General features: G+C 42.3%; 1 protein-coding gene across 6 annotated transcripts in view; it reads left to right on the top strand.

The window, feature by feature from the left end:
- Nucleotides 1-8977, top strand: part of SMARCAD1 (SWI/SNF-related, matrix-associated actin-dependent regulator of chromatin, subfamily a, containing DEAD/H box 1) — a 76096-nt gene extending 67119 nt beyond the window's left edge. For all 6 annotated transcript variants that reach the window (XM_053255122.1, XM_053255120.1, XM_053255121.1 and 3 more), the window contains 5 exons: nucleotides 4408-4596; nucleotides 5684-5802; nucleotides 6415-6597; nucleotides 7406-7515; nucleotides 8433-8977. In XM_053255122.1, the coding sequence (XP_053111097.1) occupies nucleotides 4408-4596; nucleotides 5684-5802; nucleotides 6415-6597; nucleotides 7406-7515; nucleotides 8433-8494 (663 nt within the window). In that variant the 3' untranslated portion in view covers nucleotides 8495-8977. The remainder of the gene's footprint in view (nucleotides 1-4407; nucleotides 4597-5683; nucleotides 5803-6414; nucleotides 6598-7405; nucleotides 7516-8432) is intronic.
- The last annotated feature ends 11621 nt before the right edge of the window (nucleotides 8978-20598 follow it).

The raw sequence follows: 20598 nt of genomic DNA on the forward strand, positions 1-20598 counted from the left end.
TTTAAAGTCTGCAACCATCTGTAAATGGATATGGCCTTTCTTTGGAAAAGATTATTGGAATTGTAAATAGATCATTGATTTGTGGAATGAAATAAGATAAAAGGCCTTCAAATCTGTGAAATGTGCACAGGTGGTATTAACTACAATGAATGAATGGGAATCCATGGAGAGTGATCACACAGAGCCACACAGATAAACATATTGTTTTATCTAGGTAAATTAAATAGAATATATATCACCACCCCGCAAAAATATGCAAGTACTAGCAACACTTAGACATCATTAACCAAAATGCAACCAAATGAAGCCTTTCTCACTTTCCCCCTCAGTCCCCATGAACTTTAATAAAACTATTAATAGACCTATTTAATCAAATCTTAAGATGTTTGCAAAGTGAGGCAATTATTCAGCCCTCTAAGATTGCAATCCTGTGCATACAGTACTTACTTGGGTGTGAGTCCCATTTGAACACAGTGATCCTTACTTCTCTGCTGCTGGATGAGGACATCTCCTGGTCAAGTCATTGGATCTTCAGGCACAAGGACTTAGAGTTCACACTGCAGACCCTTGACAATCACAGTTTCCTAGTAAACATGGCAAAAAGTCATCTTCATCCATCCTGGCAGCTTCTCCACCTGGGGGTCATCATAGACACCACTCTGGACCACCTCTTCCTCTCTCAGGAACATGTACTGAAGCTGCAATATGTTATTCAATCATTCCAACATTCAAAATAAATTTCCCTTCTATTCCTAATGCATTTACTAGGTCTGAAGGTAACATCATTGGACTCCATTCCTTGGGCCAGACTGTATCTAAAGCCCCTGCAAGTTTCTTTTTCCCAGGGTTGTAGCTAAAGGAGATCTAGCCCGTGTTTGCTCATCTTCCTGGTGGCCCGTCAGAGTGAGGGAGATAATGAAGAAAATAGGGAGGAGTGGAGCTGGGGGGCCCTCAGGAGCTGGGGAGCACTTTTTCTTTGAACCCACACTACACCCTGCTTTTCTCTTACCAGTCAGAGATAACTCAGAGGAGTGCTATGAAGGTCCAACTCACAGCCCAAGTTCTTCAGTCCCTTTCATGATGGACCTCTCCGACGACTCACCTCTCCAAGGGAGAGCCATTTCTGGATCCACCAAAAATCAACCTAACAATGGATGCCAGCAGCCCATTGTTTCCACCTCACAGCGTAAGCCAAGTGGTCCTCCCAAGAACACAACAGCATCAACTGGTTGGAGCTCAGAGCCATCCACTTAGCACTGCTGAACTTTCGACACATTATCCTATGCCAACATGTCCTCATACTCACCAACCATAACCTTAGCAAAGGCACATGTGAATCGCCAGGGTAGGACCCGATCCCAGTCACTTCACCCAGAAGTGGTTCTCCTAGCGCGGAAGCAGTAGGCACCCTTTCCTCACTCTGGCCTTGCAGACTCCTGTTCACCTTCCCACCAGTACTGCTAATCACTTGCCTACTCTGCGAAGTTCAACTATACAAGGCAGAAATCATTCTGGTAGCTCCCTATTGGCTGAGGATACACTGGTTCGCTGAAATTCTCAATCTAGCAACATCAAAACTCTGGTTCTCCGGCTCACTTCCAGATCAAGAGTTACAGATGAGCAACCTGTTTTTCCTCCCACTGTCCCCAGATCTCCTTCACCAAGGTCCTGTCTACCACGACAACTCAGACTGGTTAAAACTAGCCACCTGGAGACTGAGCTGGGTTACCTCCCAAGGTCCTTATCACCATGCTGGTATCCAGACATCCTTCCACCAACTGGATATACCAGTTTACCTGGAGACCATTTCTACATTGGTGCCATCTCCATGACATCCCTAAGGGCTCAGCCGACATTAAATTCTTGCGGTCCTTCAAGACAGCCTCGGCAAAGGATTGAAGGCCAACACTCTTAAATGTCAAGCAGCATCTCTAGTGGGTCTCATCTCAAGTATTTCCAAAACACACCTTACCCACCATTCACATCTTAAATGTTTCCTCAGGGGAGCCACTTTACTATCACCACCTACAGTGCACCACATTCCCTCTTGGAATCTTCACACAGTCTTGCATGTCCTTCATGCCACTTCAATTCAAAATTCCTTCAAAATTGCTTTTCTCATAGCGATAACCTCGGCGAGATGCATTTCTAAACTTCAAGCACTGTCAGTGAATAAAACACCTCTGTATTTTCTCACAGGACTCTCTCTGCCTCATTCCTGGCCCCTTATTTTGGCCTAAGGTTTGCTAAATTTTCTGTCAGTTGCAGGACGTTGTCCTTCCATCCTTCTGTCCACGTCCTGTCCACCCAGCTGAAAAAAGCATGGCACAAATTAGATGTCCGTAGATGCCTCAAGGTTTATATTCAATGTACTGCACATCACTATCTGTCGGAGGCATTATTGTGTCCTTTCTGCCTACTTCTGTGGGACAAAAAATTTCTGCTCCAACCATCACCAGATGGATTAAGGTGTGCATTTCCCTGGCCTATTCATTCCTTCATTCGATTTCTATACCACCCTTCCAAAAATGGCTCAGGGCGGTTTACACAGAGAAATAATAAATAAATAAGATGGATCTATGAGACACACAGTCTTTGACCTCCTACTCGTATTATGGCTCATTCCACTAGATCTGCAGCGATATCTGCTGCATTTCCCACCAACGCTCCCCTTCAACAAGTTATAAGTTTATTCGGTCATTGACCAGCAAACATTTACAATAAACCAGTACGTATTTTACAAATAATATAACAAAACTTGGCCATAATAGAAATAATATCAGTGTCCTCATTAATTAAAAGATAATTTAAATAAAATTCATCAGACCGGCCAGGCAAATTGTCTAACATAGGAGATAAAAGTCTTAAACCGGGTTCCCTATAAAAATCACAATAAAGAATAACGTGCGAGGTGGATTCTATAACCCCTTTGCCACATGGGCAAAGACATAAAAATAGCGGAACTCCCTTGAACCTGCCATCCAATACTGCTGTAGGAAGAACATTTAAACGTGCTAAAGTGAGGGCTTGTCTAAATTTAGGGACAAGCACCACATCAAAATATTTAGCTCGTTTAAGATTAATAGCTTGACTCCCTAAGTATAAACCCTGCTTGAGCCATGCACCTTCTTGTTGAACTTCTATATCCAGGACACGTTGCTTAACTAACTTCCTGGCTTGCTCAATTCCTACAGTATGCAAATTCTCTATGGAGAGGCCCAAAGAGGAAAATTTGCTCAACACAGCTTGTTTCCAGCTCGAATTAAAACCATCATTCATAGCCAAAGAGGCTAAACCTGCCTGTCCAAAACTCAATTTTAACCAAAATCGAAAAATACAGCACCAGTATAAGGATTCCACCCTAATAAGACCAACCTCTCTTCTGATGACAGCATTCGGAGCACAACATGGAACCTGCAAAATGGATCTAATAAACTTAGTCTGGATAGCCTCCCTTCCAAAAATGGCTCAGGGTGGTTTACACAGAGAAATAATAAATAAATAAGATGGATCTATGAGACACACAGTCTTTGACCTCCTACTCGTATTATGGCTCATTCCACTAGATCTGCAGCGATGTCTGCTGCATTTCCCACCAACGCTCCCCTTCATGAAATCTGCACTGCGGCCACTTGGAAATGACCCTCTATGTTCACTAGACATTACAAACCAGACTCCTACTTATCGACACAGGCAGCATTTGGCAAGCTAGTACTTCAGCAGGTACTTCCCCCTCAGTAGGCACAGGCCTCCCACCCAGGATAGTTGGTTTGGCATATCCCATATGATAGCAGCAGAGAAAGGAGAATTGGTTACTTACCATGAAGGCTTCTTGTTGCTCCTGGATTTGAGGACATCTCAGCCCACCCACTGGGCGCCTTGGCCTACTAAGTGACCTTCTACTCACCTGTATTGTCTTCTGGGCACTTCTTCCTCTTTCATTGTATAGGATCTCTTATAGTTGGCTCCTTGTCTCTTATGCTCTCCTATCCAGAACTGAGTGGGGTCTTCCTTTCCAGCCTCTTGGAGCTTTCAGCTAATTAACATAAGTCCTGCCTCCTGGTACACATGGGAAGGATAACCCACATGAGATGTTCTCAAATCCAGCAGCAAAAACACTTCATTGTAAGTAACCAATACTCCTTTCTGAATAAATATGCGTACGATTGCAATGCATGTCTCTAATATGAAAACCTCAGAAATGTTAACTTGTAGAATCAAATTAATTCTGCATGCTGCTCTCTGGATCATGATTAGTAAGTAAGTAATAATTTATTACGGTCCGTGACCAATCAACAATAACACCAATATACAAAGCAGCATAAAACAAAACAAAGGATCATTATTACTTTCAAGGCATAGCTGTGATATGGATGGCTAACAAAAGGTTTTAATATTGGGTTTTAGGAGCCTACACACTGTGAAGCCAACCCCGACCTCATATTTGAAGATATGTCTATGATGACGGACTATGAACTACATCTGCTTTGTAAACAGTACGCAAACATCCGTGACTTCATGCTTGAGATGGATCTGATTTTGGATTCTGGAAAATTTAGAATATTGGGACGCATTTTGTCTGACTTCAAAGAAAAGGTGTGCTCTACAAGTGTATTTTGAACATGCCACAATGTACCTGTCCTGTACCTAAATGAACTGATCTCAATCACAACCTTTTCTACTGCTTTGGAAATCAGTAAAAAGCCTAAACCCTGGGTGGGGGGGATGTGGGGTGTAGCCTGTGCAATTTGGAATTGACTTGCCAGGTGATGGACGAGAGTGCACACCCACACTTCTCCCTGACATGTTTAGGCAAATCTAGACTGGCCCACTGTGTCAGAGTTGAATATGGAGAACTGTAATTCAAATTGAATATGGAGAACTGTAATTCAAACTGTAATTCATAACTGCCTGGCTGTTAGTCATTGAATTATTTAAGCAAGTATAAAGTAATTTAGTCATGGTACATTTTGCTCTGTCTGTGTTATAATAGAAGCATCCTCAAATTGTCCCAGGTAGTATCTTGCCCCCGCCCCTATCTTATAAGTTACCACTAGCCATTACTTAGAAATAGGTTTGCAGCTAACGGAGGCAAGCACAGTGGTTGACATTTAGACTAATGATGCACTGGTGCTACAGAGAAGCACCAATGCTTTTGCAGAGTTCAGCTAACTCAGCATCAACACTCATCCAGTGGCAATCAATCTCCCCATTCCCCGGAAGTACTCTGTGCCACCCAAGAATATGTTCATAAGGGTTGTGTGGCCCTCAGGGACATAGTTTTTGGTGGTACAGAGTGTTTTGGGGGGGGAGGGGAAGTTGTCAGAATTCACCCCCTTCCTCTCTGTGGGTGGATACCAGTCCAGTGTTAGTCTGGAACTCTTCAGAAACACTGGTGCTATGCTGGAGCTTCTCCTTTAGCATTTGTACTTAATTAATTTAGATACCAGCCATTATCTTTTAATATAGTGAGGACACAACTGGATTATTCCCTGACATTGAGTGGGTTAGATCTGTTTGATATGTATATTAGAACCATAGCCAAGAACCATGGGTGACTTTTGTTCAAATTCCTTAGCTATCCATTTGATTGTCATTTATTCATGAACCAGAACTCATTTTTGTGTATATATGTTTCTGAAGCATGCTTTGGATTTTTATTTGAATGTTTTTCTTCCATTAGGGTGATAGAGTTGTACTGTTTAGCCAATTTACTATGATGTTGGACATTCTGGAGGTTCTTCTAAAACATCAGCAACACCGATACCTTAGGCTGGATGGAAAGACACAGATTTCTGACAGGTAGACAAGATTTTTATAATGACACAAGAACAATTTTATTAGGTCCAGCCAGTGGTGGTCCTCGCCCTTCTTTGAACCTGACTCTGGATATGTACTAGGGAGGATAGAAGGAAATATGACTGCTCAGGTTAATGAAACATTGTGTCAAAGAATTGTGTTTAAACTTCATGTTCTATGTATAATTGGGGAGATTTTTAAATAAGGGTCTCCTGCTGAGGAACTCTTTATTCTTTTTTTTAAAAGTGGAGTACTTAACTATATAATTTCCAAAAGCAATTTTTTCCTTTCGCATGATGTCTAGACTGAAAGGAACTATAGAAATAGCAATGAAAGAAGATCATAACACAATGCACAGTAGCACTGGAGATAAGAATATAAATAATCACAGAAACATAAGACTGGTTCATATATTTAAGCACAGCCCTTGATTTCTCTGTTTTATTACTGGAGACTTGATTGTATGAACTGACTGTTGAAAAGCATTGTGTTTCAAGTAATATGAAAGGAATGTCTACAATAAAGATGAATCTATGTATCTATAGGTGTCACCAAGTTGGCAGAGAAAAACTTGCATGCTGATGAATGCTTTGCTTTTTCCCCTCTTATTGGTAGGATACATCTGATAGATGAATTCAATTCAGATATGGGGATCTTTGTCTTCCTGCTTTCCACCAAAGCTGGGGGTCTGGGAATTAATCTCACCTCTGCCAATGTGGTTGTCCTTCATGACATTGATTGTAATCCTTACAATGATAAGCAGGCTGAAGACCGATGCCACAGAGTAGGTCAAACTCGGTAAGTGTGTCTGGGTGTTTAATTTATGAGGGCAAACACCAGTAGTTGTATGTGTGCAGATTTGTTTTGCTTTGCTTATAATTGCCTAGAGATGTATATATATTAGGCAGGATGGATGGAGACCATTGCTCTTTAAAACTGGTAGCTTGAAATGTGTGTGTCTAAGCAAACTGTATAAAACTAATTTATTTCCTGCTCCCTGGTTTGGTTTGGTTTTGTTGACACTGGCCATTGCTCCAAGGTATGTGAGTAAAAACCAGTCTATGTGCCATTTTTTGTTGTGGTTCACTTGTATAAGCTGACAGAGAAACTGATTTATCTGGGGAAGGGCCAGTTGTGTGTGTTCATCATATCACATGCATGGAATGATAGGGAGAAATGCCAATACTTTAACCCTTGTAGACTGAGGGCCACTGGCTTAAAATAACTCTTCACCCGATTGCATATCATTCAGTGACTCTCAGCTGAATATATGTGTTGACTTCAGTCATCCAAACTAGCCCTCTGTGATGCATGTGTGAACAAACCAGCACAGATTCAAGACATTTCTTGATATAATTGTGATCGAGTGACACACATGCATGTTGTCCCCAGAAGTGTAGGAACAAAGTCCCTTCACTAACATATTTTTCAAAGTGATGTGAGCACTTCACTTCTCCTCCTTGCTCCTAGTAATAATAATATACAAGTGCCACTGTATTTATAGAATAATGTGGTATTAAATGGAAATAATACATTCCCGTAACTAAATCAAGCATGTTGATTTACAGAAGTCTGGATAAACTCAATATTTTCCTTATATTTTCAGAGAAGTGAAAGTTATAAGACTCATAAGCAAAGGGACTATAGAGGAATCTATGCTCAGAATCAGTCAGCAGAAATTAAAACTAGAACAAGATATGACAGCAGCAGATGCAGGTAAGTTCTCACAGAATGCTTTTGAACAAACTAAGTGGTCAGAAGCAGATAGAAAAAAGTTCAAGAGTGTATGTATTTGGAATAAGTGTGACACTCCTTACTTATGCTTGTTGCTAATAAAAGCCCAGTTCTCATGGAGATGGTAAACCTGTGCCTGCTCTGTATCCCTTTAGATTGAAACTGAGGGTGCCTCATTGAAAAGCATTCCCACTAGCATGACAGCGGGGAGGCTAGGCTAGAAGTCTTCTCCTTAACATCTAGCTTTCTATTTGCAAAGAATGGTTTATATAGAGGCCCATTCAGTTACATGAGCCCCCACCTATCAGTGGCTACTAGTCTGAGGGCTACTCAGTGGCTACTAGTCTGAGGGCTGTAGACCACCTCCTACCTCAGAGGCAAGATGCCTCTAAATACAAGTTGCAGGGGAGCAGCAGCAGGAGAGAGGGCATGCCCTCACCGTTTGCCTGTGGGTTTCCCAGAAGCATCTGGTGGGTCAGTGTTGGAAACAGGATGCTGAGCTAGATGGGCCTGATCCAGCAGGGCTGTTCTTACCTGCAGTCTGAAATGGTACAGCCTAACCACAGGTTTACTACTACAGTGCAGAGTAGGCCAAAGTGACTTGCAAATCACGGGCAAGTGGACTTGGAGCACTGACAACCTTAAATGAACTCTCAGGGTGCTTCCAGATGCTGGCCTTCTCCAGCAACTGGCATACAGGCTGCCAGCTTGTATCCCCAGACACTCACAAGCCAGACAACTACTATGGTAGTCCCCATGTTGTGCAATGCATATGATGAGGAGGATATTTAGTTTATGCTTTTGTGTGGGTTTTTTAAGTTGCGTAGGCTATAAATAGTAGAGACTGCATGAAATGTTTCTCACAAGTGCAGCATTGATCTATTCCTTTTATTCTGCAGGAGAAGAAGGGGCCATTCCAGCAGATATAGCAACACTATTAAAAACATCATTAGGTCTCTAATAATAATGATACAAGGATGAGTGTTGTAGATATTTTTTTTTATTTGAGAAAAATAAAATGTGCTTTAAGAACTTTTTATGTTAAAATACATTTGTATGGACATTTATAACTTTTTGTAATTTCCTTGTTGTATTGCTCATGGCTTAGGTTTTTCTTTTCTTTTCCCACTATTGGTACCTGGAGACAAAATGTTGAGATGCCACAAAAATGTAGTGCATAAAATGCCACATAAGCTAAATTTGCAATTTTAAAATGGGGACCCTACTTTTAACTAAACTGCTAATGTTTGAAATTGTTCCATATTTTTGTAATTATTTCTACCTCCAAATATATATAAACTGTCTCTTTCACTGGATGTGTGGTTTTTTTACATGTGCCTTATTTGAAATGCCCATATTTGTTGTCTCTTTGCTTGTTTTATTTGAAGTACTGTAATGTTTTGTATCAAATAGTTCATTTAATAAAAATTGGACCTTAACAGTCTGTATTTTGCTGTGAACTGATGAGCTAAGTGTCATGGGTTGACTCATATGAGAAGGTAGCCCACTGGGACCAGACCACCCTTACTGTTTAGGGCTTTTAATATAAAAAAATTCAGCACTTTCAATTGGCCCTGGAAACCAACTGGAAGCTTGTGAAGCTGTTTCAAAATGGAATTTTATGCTCTGAGTGGCTTGTCCCCACTTAAACTGCATTCTGATAGCTTAATTCTGGACCAGTTGTTTCTGAGCACTCTTAGGAAGGAACCTAATGGTAGAGTGCATTACAGTCGACTCTACTCTGGATGTTGCCAAACTGTGAACAACCCTGACTAGATCCTTCCTGTCCAGGAAGGCATAGCTAATAAAAATATTTTAACTGATAAAAATTCTCCTAACCACAGTTGCCATTTGGGCATTCAGGAGCAATAGTAGTATTTAACAGGAAACAACACTGACATGAGGCTGAGGTGTGAGGCTGGACTGAAAGAATGCCAGAAAAGGGAGGAAGATGAGGTGGCTGTTAAGCTGGTCAGAGGTGTATCGAGGGTAGGACAGCCGCCACTTGAAGGGGGGCGGCAGTGCCATGCTGCTTCCCACCCCCTCCCCAGTTCACGGGGGGGAAATAATTTAAATTATTTTTTTTTTTACTTGTAGCCCCTTTGGGGGGCTTCCTTAAAGGCCACCAGAGGTCTACAAAGGTTCCCCCTCCCCCGACGGCCTCTTAATTTACCACCGCAGCCCGTCCCAGGCTGATTTTCATTTGGGCCTGCAAACATCAGTGCGGTGGCCATTTTGGAGGCCACCACACATGCTCAAATGGCCTCTGTGAGGCCTGGCAAGCCCTAGGGCCTCACAGGGACCATTTGAGCATGTGCAGTGGTCATTTTGTTTTTGGCAGCCACTCTGTTTAATTTTTTTAATTTAAAAAAAATGGCCACCGCACATGCTCAAATGGTCCCTGTGAGGCCCTAGGCCTTGCCGAGGCCATTTGAACATGTGTGGCTGCCTCCAAAATGGCCACTGTGCTGATCTTTGCAGGCCTGAACCGGCCCAAAGATCAGCCTGGGACAGGCTGTGGTGGTAAATTAAGAGGCCGGCGGGGGGAGGGGGAACCTTTGCAGACACATGCACACCCTGTGGCCTTTAGGAAGCCCCCCAAAGGGGCTACTGGTAAAAAGAATTTTTTAAAAAATTCAATATAATATAAGTCAGTGAGAGCCGCTGCCCGTCAGAGTAGGCAATGCAAAGCTAGAGTGTCTGACGCAGTATAAAGCAGCTTCCCATGTATCTAAGTTGCTTCTGTAAATCTTCAGGAAAGCCACCAAGCGTCAACATCCCAGTGTATAACTATCCAAAGTTTTGTTCAGCACTTTATGGCTTCTGAGTTTTCAGAAGGCAGCAACTGAGCAGCTCTTTTAATTCTTCTTTTCATTCCTTCTCCTCAGTGGGCCTACCTGTGTGAATAGGAGTGGCTGTCTAGTGCTAGGTTCAGTGGATGAGTGGGATTGGAATCAAACAGGAGTAAGGAAAAAGGGAGAGAGTAATCCTGCTAATACTCCCTTTGCCTTGATTCACAAGTAAAATATAACTACAGTCAGTGCTATAAAATAATGCAAAAGAGAACTCTGAGTATAATGGCTAGAAAAATGGTTTAATACAATGAATAGAAAAATATCTAAAAGCCAATACAGCCTACCAATTGGTGTAATATACCATAAAGAATAAAGAATGGGCAATGAAAGATAATATCATCCAAGCCACCATGTAGCACTAATAACTTCATGTTTTATTAATCTTCCTTGTGTACTTTAATTGGATATAAACACAACAAAAGAAATATTCTGTATACAGAGAACCAACAGTAGACTTTGAGTATGATGCTGCTGATAAATCCTTTGAACAATAAAAATCTGTTAATTTTTCATTGTCGGTTATTAATCTTTATGGTAAAGATAAAGTTGTGCTGTCAAGTCAATGTCAACTCCTTGTGACCATAGAGCCCTGTGGGTTTTTTGGTAGAATACAGGAGGGGTTTACCATTGCCATCTCCCAAGTAGTATGAGATGATGCTTTTCAGCATCTTCCTATATTGTTGCTGCCCGATGAACGGGCAACCTCTTGCTTGCTAGGCAAGTTATTTCCCTGCTGTGCCATTCGGTGGTATATTACACAAATTCAATTTGTATTGGCTTTTAAAGATTTTTCTTTTCTTTTCATTGTATTAAACCATTTTTCTGATCATTATACTTGGAGCTCTCTTTCACCTTATTTTACAGCACTTATTGTAGTTGTATTTTGTTTCTGTTCAGTGCTACCCTTGTTTAGCATTGATCTAGAGTTGTAATGCATAGCACTAGGATACATACAACTGCACAGAAAGATTTGTATATACAGTATTCACTAGTCAGCCACCATGTATCTTTGTCCCAGCAGCCCTGGGTGCATTCTGAAACCTGTCTTAAATATCTAGTGAGACTAATTCAGTTATGTCTATATCACTCTGTCTGCACGCTGTTTTTTGACACTTGTAAACTGCAAACTTTGGGGCTGTTCTACCATAGGCAGCCTTTTCTCCTCTTCTCTTCATCATTTAACATACAGCCTGATGAAAAGTTCTGGAGAACAAAAAAGCTCAATCACAAAGACCTTGTGTACTGTGCTTTATGCGAATGGCAGTATTACCACACTCTGGCTTTTGAATAATTTGTTTTCCCCACAAGATGGCAGCATTAGAACTGAAAAATGAAGATTAATGAGAGAAGGAAGTGGTAATTTTGTAAAGACAAGTTGTTCTAGTAAGAACTATTCAGCCTACTTTCCTTTCACTGTCTCTACAACTGGACTAAATTTGGTTCAAATAGAAGTTCATAGGTTAGATCTCTTGCACCTCAAATGTTTACGCGTCCGCCATCTTGGAGCAAGGTGGATGACATCCTCACAAACTATGCCAGTGAGGTGTCCCTACAACTGTACCTGATTTGGTTCATATTGGTCCAGGTGTTGTGAAGTTGTGGGGAGGGGGACCGCACACAATGGTAAGTAGCAGAAAAGCTCTGTTCTGCAGCCATGGGCATGTTTTTTAAACGCCTATGGTGGCATGGACTATTCAGAACCAACTGTGTTGTCTTGCACAATGTGTCAGCCAGGAAGTTGGTGGTTGTCCACTGGCTGTGGCATCACTTACCTAGTATGGAATGTACTTCTTGGTACCCAATACTGAATGCATCCATACTTGTTAAATGTGCTGATATTTTTACTTCTTTTTAGGCAGCTGGATTCTTCTAATGTAAGCAGTATCTCCCACACTGTTGTAAAAGAAAGTGGGAACAAGAGATTTAACTGGCTCATTTGAATGTCCATTTTAATTGTTCAGAGACAAGATAAAGTCCAATCCAAACCCCACTACTTTTGAACCTGGATTTTTTAAAATGATCATTTCAGTGCCCTGGTCTTCAGGCATTAATAGGACTAGAAAGAGCCACTCATTGTAGCCATAGGCACCTTTTCATCTGTTATCAATTTCATCATTCCCCAGTAATACAAGGACAGGTATTTAGATAGTTGACTTTTCCATAAGCTGCAAACAGTGCAGGCATTATACAAGAAGTTGGTAAGGACTCTTAAGTTTCATTCCACTCCTGAGACAACGGCAATGCTGAAAGAGGATATCCACATTAAGGTAGAAAATATGACTACATCAGATTATAACAGCCCTTCCTCAAACACTAAATGTACCAATTCCTGAAAAGCAGTTGAACTGATTAATTCATCATGTCTGTCTAACTATATTAAGCAGTCCATTTCTTGAAGAGTCTTCTGGAGCTATTTAACAATATGTAAGCTTTATGGTACTAATTTGGAAGTGCATTCAGAGCATTTTCAAAGAAATACATGGTCACTGATATTTGTTGTGTATCTCTGCGGCCCCTCCCTCCCTTCATGTGGTGGGGGGGGGGGCGTCTGACGTCAAAGGCTGGGAATCTGGTGGGATGGCTGGGAAGCATGGCAAAACAGAGCAAGGACCAACACAGCAGATATTTAGCTAAGGTTACTTTATTGGGGTACCAGTTAACAGTGGTTTCCTTACACCTTGCTCCCTCTCTGAACCTCTTCATGGGAAGGCATCGAAGTGGACAGCATTTGCATCCACCCATTGCCTTATACCAAGCCAGACCATTGGTCCATGTAGCTCAGTATTGTCTACACTGACTGGCAGTGGCTCTCCAAGGTTTCAGGCAGGACTCTTTCCCAAGGACTGAACCAGTAGAAGATGCTCTATCACTGAGCTACAGCCCCATCCCCAATCGTAGCCCAGCTGGGCTGTGCCTCCTCCTGACACGTAGTTTATTCCTTAACCTCCAAGCCTTGAGACATCCAGATTGCCTGACTGGTAGTCTCCTGTATTATTTCTCTTGTTCCCTGATGGGCCTCCTCCTGGTTCACAGTCCCCCTAGGAGTACTATTAATCACATTTTTAGCCTGTTGCTAACTTCCCCCCCTGCTAATCAAACAAAAGAGGCACCTTTTAAAAGTGGTGATTCTCTTTATTGAGCAGGGGGAGAGCAACTGGCCCTATCCATCCCCAGCACAGCATCCCTCCAGTGGCTGTTGCTGGTGTCTGTTTTATGTTTCTTTTTTTAGATTGTGAGCCCTTTGGGGACAAGGGGCCATTTTATTTATTTATATGTAAACCTGTTTTGGGAACCTTTGTTGAAAAGCATTAATATCTATAAATATTCATCATATTCATATTTGTATCCTGCCTTTCCTCTGAAGAGCTCAGAATTTTATCCTCACAAAAAAACCTGTGAGGTAGGTTAGGCTCAGAGTTGGTGATTGGCCCAAGCTTACCCACTGAGCTCCATAGCTTAATGTAGATTTAAGCCCCGTATAACAAATGTTTTTTAAAACTATTCTACAGCCAGATATGGCCCCAATATCTTCACCCTACTGTCTATAGGCAGACTTGTCTTGTTCATACTCACTGACTTTATTATGTCAGCCACCTAGCAGCTCTAGGGAAAGTGAGCTTAACAGAAAGAAGCAAGACTTTAAATTGATTTGTTAGTGGAAAAGATTTATATGTTGCCGTTACATATGAATTCATGGCAGCATACATTTTAAAAAAACACAATAAAACACAACAGCTGCTAATAAAAGTGCAGGATAAAAGACAACCATTAAAACAAGACAGGCAGAAATTAATATGTATTTCACTGGGAGAAGGCCTGCTGGAAAAAGAAAGCCTTCAATTTCATTTAAAATTAAACAGGGAGGGGGTAGGCCTAAGATCAAGGGGCAGAAGGTTCCAGAGGCCAGGGCCACCACTGAGAAGGCTCGCTCATGCATCACCAACAATCATGCTTCAAAAGGTGGCAAGATGCATAAAAGCACCTCTCTACATGATCTCATAGACCAGGATGAGCAATGGGAGTAGGCTGTACTCAAGCCCAAGGCACGCTGATATAAAGTGCTACGAGGTGGCTGAAATATCAGAATGTACAGCTTTTCAGGTGCATGTTTGATGTATATTAAATAGACTCAGTGGCCCACATGATGTGCAGTGGTGCATCTCCGTCATGTTCCACTCTGGGGCTGCAGACTCCAGGACTGCTCTGGACTCCTAAACAGTCCTGATGTTGCTCTGAACAAGTGGATGCGCAAGCAGTGCGGTTTGCTCGATTGCGGTGAATCCTCAAGGCAAGGCAAGGCAAAGCAAGAAGCACCCAGGCAGGCCGAAGAATGCACTTTGCGGCTGGATGGGCTGCATATCCAGGCCAGGCACCAGTAATATTGGGGCAGCCACTCTCACATCCTGTCCTGGGGGGCTTTCGCCTGCCTTCCTATGTCCCTGCCTCCTATTTATTTTTCAAAAAGGCTCTTCTGCTTCTGAGATGCATTTTGCTTGTCTGCTGCCTTCCTAGAGTAGCCTTTCAAAAAACACTAGCCAATAGGGTGGCTGGCTCAGGAAGGGCCCTGACCTGGTGCACTGGGTGCAGTTGCTGGGGAAAGGGTGAGGTAACAGTGCTTCCAGTGCCTGTTGCTGGTATCTGTCTTATGTTTCTTTTTAGATTGTGAGCCCTTCGGGGACAAGGATCCATCTTATTTGTTTATTTGTCATTTCTCTGTGTAAACCGCTTTGGAAACTTTTGTTGAAAAGCAGTCTATAAATATTTGTTGTTTGTTTGTTTGTAAGCTGGGCAGCCTTCCTGATTTTGGGGGGCAGTCAGATGTATAATGTCTCTTTTCTGCACAGTTAAGACAAGTAATCTCGCCCACTCTGGTTGCACTGAGTTGGGTCCTGGGGTTTTATAATCCAGAAATTGTGAGGTGAAATCATGCAACTGCCAAAAATAAAAAAAAATTTTTTTAAATCTGCTTCAACTATTTTGAGCAATAGTTGCCATTCCATTCAGTGAATCCAACTAAAAAGGAGTACCTCAAATCTCCATGTGCAGTCAGGCCATTGCTTTCCCCCTGGTTTTGATCCTCTGGTATGGAGGAGCTGTGTCATTTTGCATGTGTGGAATACCCTTACTGTCCCTGTTCCCTTGGGATAGCGTTCGAGTTACAAAATCAAGTAAACATATCCTCCTCCTCTTCCATTTTGAAACCCTCTAATTCAGGGGTGGGCAAACATGGCCCTCCAGCTGTTGTTGAACTACAACTCCCATCACCCCCAGCCATAATAAATTGTGGCTGGGCCTTATGGGAGTTGTAGTTAAACAATGGCTTAGGACCGGGTTACCTGGGAGAGTGCTGCCTTCTGCAGGAAGATTAGATTCCTCCAGCAGAAGATTAGAATCCCTGGCATCTCCATGTAGGGCTGGGGAAAGACTCCTGCCTGAAACCTTGGAGACAGGCTGTAAGTCAATGTTGACAATACTGAGCGAGATGGACCCATGGTCTGACTTGGCAAAAGGTCGCCTCCCATGTTTCTATGATTGTTTTAAGGGCGTAGAGCTGGTCTTGTGGTAGCAAGCACAACCTGTCCCCTTAGCTAAGCAGGGTCTGCCCTGGTTACATATGAATGGGAGACTTATTGTGTGAGCACTGTAAATTATTCCCCTCAGCGGATGGAGCCACTCTGGGAAGAGAAGAAGGTTCCAAATTCCCTCACTGGCATCTCCAGGATAGGGCTAAGAGAGATCCTGCCTGCAACCTTGGAGAAACCACTGTCAGTCTGTGTAGACAATAATGAGCTAGATGGACCTATGAGCTGACTCAGTATATGGCAGCTTCCTATGTTCCTATGATCTCCACCACACATTAAGATCACCAAGAGAGGTCCATTTTCTATGCTGCTGGACCGTCTGGAGGTGACTCAGGAAAGGCCTTCTCTGTAGTTGCTCCTGGGCTATGGAACGCACTCTCTATAGACATTTGTGGTTTAACATCTTTAAGTTAAGTTTTGCCCTCAAGTCCAGCCTTCTAAATAGCCCTTAAGACACATTTTTTTAGCCTGGCTTTTAGTAATCTTTGAATGTTTTAATTGCTGTTTTAACAGTTTGTTTTATTTTGTCTTTATTGTGTTGTTGTTTTTTAACTGCCTATAGCCTTTGGAATCAGGCGGTGTATACATTAAATAAATTAAGAATAGCAAACACTAGAGGGCCAAGTTTGCCCACCCTTGCTCTAAAATTCTATAGGACCACAGCTCTGAAAAGTATACGCTTTTCAGCTTGTTGACCTAAATTATAGATCCTTCCTATGTGCTTCTGCCTCCATCAGCATGTCTGGAGTTCTGACTGCCTGAACTAGACGGCTTTTCACAATTACAGGCATTTCTTTTCTTTCCCTGTTCCTTCCTCTTCCTTCCTCCTATTTCAAATTCCTTCACATCACCGGTTTCTTCCTCTTGTATGCATGTCCCAGTCTGCCAGCATGCCCCTCCCTTCCAACCTGCTCGTAATTTATGGCCTTTTGATCCTCCCATCCTCCTGACGTGGGTTGCTGTGCCCCCTATGCCACTTTTGTCTACATTAAAGATGTTTAATAGTGTGGGCAAAGGTTAAGCCAGCAGAGGTCAGCGGTAAAGCACTCACGTGGATCCAAAAGCCTCATTCACTCATGGTGCAATCGAAGCAGGCTAGCAAAGAAACAGTGAGGTTAAGAGTTGATGTATGAATGTCATGCTGGTTTCTCCTGTGCACATGCACAGGGCAACTGAAATGTCTATAGCTTCCCAGTGTAGATCAAGCCAAATGTTGAAAAACTAGTAGTTAGCTTTTGATGGATAGTTTGATTGTCACAAGTAACAACCTACAAATGGGGTTGACATTAATTCCTATTAGTAGTACTTTTACCACAGGAATTGTCTAATGTGAAGCAGTACTTTGATTACAAGCCAGACAAGTTTATATAATATTTTGAAATGATGCAGAATCCACAGGGACAAATGTGCAAATGATATATGTTTTCTGTGGAAATTTACAAACCAGTAGTAAAGTGCTTCTCTGTTTTTGTCAAAAAATATTTACGAACTCATGCCATAATGAAGGCCGGCTCCACCAAGTAGAATGTTGAGAACTGTCTCATCTGTCAGGTCTGGATATCATGAAAAAGTAACAAATGTTCTTCTATTAATTATTATTATTGTTATTATTTCTTGTTTACACAGTCAGAAAGGTGTTATTGACTAGTTTGTTTTATCCAGACATCCAGTCCTTTCCAAGGACCTGGGATGGCTGAATTTTATTATCAATTTGTTGTTGTTGTTGTTGTTATAGATATTGTCACAAAATATAGGCTGTTCCCAGTAAAGTTGCTTTTTGTAATTGGCTGATGGTGATTTCTGTGGCCCCAATGGGCCAATTACGAAAAGCAACTTCATTATTATTATTATTATTATTAACCATAGAGGTGGGGATGGATGCATGGAAATACAATTTAGATTTTCTTCTTCAGACAGCAAAATATCTTGAGCATCTGTTTCGAATTTACAATCCGTTAATTCAAAACCAGACTAATAATTTCAGTGAGACTGCTCTGGAGTAACAGAGTTGATAGTGGGAGCCTGAATTCACACAGATCAGTTAGTCTAAGGCAATTTCACTGATATTTTGGTGAAAAATTCTGACCCAAATTCTGATTTTTAAAGGGAACTGGGAAACTACAGGCTGTTTAGCTTAAATTCTATGCTGAGTAAATTGATGGAAAACATACTTAAGGACAAAATTATTAAACATATAGAAGAACAGGCCTTGCTGAAGGAGAATCAACATGGCTTCTTCAAGGGCAAGTCTTGCCTCACTAACTTTTTGGAGTTCTTTGGGAATGTCAACAGGCATGTGGATGAAGATGAACTGGTTGACAAAGTATACTTGGACTTCCAAAAAGCTTTTGACAAAGTTCCCACCAAAAGCTCTTGAGTAAACATAGCAGTCATGAGATAAGGGGACAGGTTCATGTATGGATTGGTAACTGGTTAAAGTACAGGAAACAGAGGATGAGAATAAATTGACAGTTTTAACAATGGAGGGAAGATGACACGAAACTATTTAGGGTAGTAAAATCCAAAAAAGATTGTGAGGAGCTCCAAAAGGATCTCTTCAAACTGGGGGAGTGGGTGATGAAATGGCAAATATGGTTCAGTGTGAGCAAGGATAAAGTGATACATATTGGGGCAAAAAACCCCAGCTTCACATATACACCAATGGGGGTCTGAGCTATCAGTGACTGACCAGGAGAGAGATCTTGGGGTTGTGGTGGACAGCTGGTTGAAAGTGTCGACTCAGTGTGCAGCCCTTATGAAAAAGGCCAATCCCATGTTAGGGGTAATTAGAAAGGGAACAGAAAATATGATAATACCCTTATATAAATCTATGGTGTGGCCACCTTTGGAGTACTGCATACAGTTCTGGTTTTAAGAAGGATATTGTAGAACTGGAAAAGGTTCAGAAGAGGGCAATCAAGACCATCAGGGGCCTGAAGCACCTTCCTTATGAGGCAAGGCTACAGCATCTGGGGCTTTTTAGTTGGAAAAGAAGCAATTACAGGAAAACATGATACATGTGTATAAAATTATGCATGGAGTAAAGAGAGTGGACAGAGAAAACCTTTTCTCCCTCTCTCACGTTAGAACCAGGGGTCATCCAATGAAACTGAAGGTCAGGAAATCTAGGCCAACTAAAGGAAGTACTTTTTCACACAGAGCATCATAAATCTACGGAATTTTCTGCCACAGGAAGTGGTGATATCCACTAGCTTGGATGGCTTTAAAAGGGGTTTGGACAATTTTGTGGAAGACAGGTCTGTCAATGGCTACGACTATAGGCCACCTCCAGCCTCAGAGGCAAGATGCCTCTCTCTACATACCAGTTGCCGGGGAGCAACAGCAAGAGAGAGGGCATGCCCTCACCTCTTGCTCTGGGCTTCCCAGGGGCATCTGGTGGGCCACTATGTGAAGCAGGATTCTGGACTAGATAAGCCTTGGGCCTGAGCCAGCACAGCTGTTCATGTGTTCTAATACATTAAATACATAATTCTCTCTACAGCATTTGATTTTTCTTTAGAAATAGCTACTTCCAGGGGTGGGAACTGGAGCATGGAGATAGGACCCTTTCTGGGGGTGGGGAACTGGAGCATGGAGATAGAACACAGCATGGAGATAGGACCCTTTCGGCCAAGTAGTTTCCTGCCAAAACTCCCACCCTCAAACTGCTGCTTTGCCCCAAAGTTGACATTGCAGCAAGCAGAATCGGGGTGGGGTTGACAACTTTAAGGGGGCAGTTTTCAGCAGTAAAATGGGAGTAGGGAAGGCATCTCTCTCTCTCTCTCTCTCTCTCTCTCTCTCTCTCTCTCTCTCTCTCTCTCTCTCACACACACACACACACACACACACACACACACACACACCTAATAGTAGACAGAAGGAAAAAATAAATGTAGTGAGAGAAAATAAGCTATTCAGGTGCAGGTTCTTACATAAGCCCTGCCCAGGTGTTTAGCCTGTGTCCAGGGAGACCATGCCACCTAGCCGCACTGCAGTGCCTGTTGTTGGGATTTTGCCACAAACTGTTCTTTGTGTGGGGCATGCTTGTCTATGTTTGAATTTGTCTATGTATTGCTTTGGGGGTAGAGTCACAACTTGTCTGTCTGCTCCTTACTTGTTGCTTTGGATTCAAACTGAGAGGTTCTCCTTCTCTCTCCTTCTCTCACTGTTAGCCTGTTTGTTGTTTTTTTAGCCTAATAAAAATCCAACTCTTGTTTCTCAGTTAAAGTTGCTTTCTGTACAGTTACTTGCAGAGGATAAGTCATTTCTCTGCAGCACCTGTGAGCACTCTATGGCCACAGCTCTGCTCTCTCTATGCCCCGTCATTGTCTGCAGAGGCATGCACTGAATCTGGGGAGTTGCTGCCCACATTCTAGAACCCAGGATGACCAGGATTCTAGAACATGGCAAGAAAATCTTCACAGACCCACTCAGCACTTGCCTCTGGAGACAAGTGCTGAGCATGGGAGAGCCAGGGTCATGGCCACCAAGCTGGCTGGTCTAGAGAGGGTGGCTAGCTGGCACCCTCCTGTTCAGGCTGAATGCCTAAACAGGGCTGAAATGTGACATAACTGTTATAACAACAGATTGGAGTGACCACTGGAGGAGACTGTTTTGGGAAGGGAGGA

The sequence above is a fragment of the Hemicordylus capensis genome, chromosome 5, assembly GCF_027244095.1.
Source record: "Hemicordylus capensis ecotype Gifberg chromosome 5, rHemCap1.1.pri, whole genome shotgun sequence".
NCBI classification, from domain to species: Eukaryota; Metazoa; Chordata; class Lepidosauria; order Squamata; family Cordylidae; genus Hemicordylus; species Hemicordylus capensis.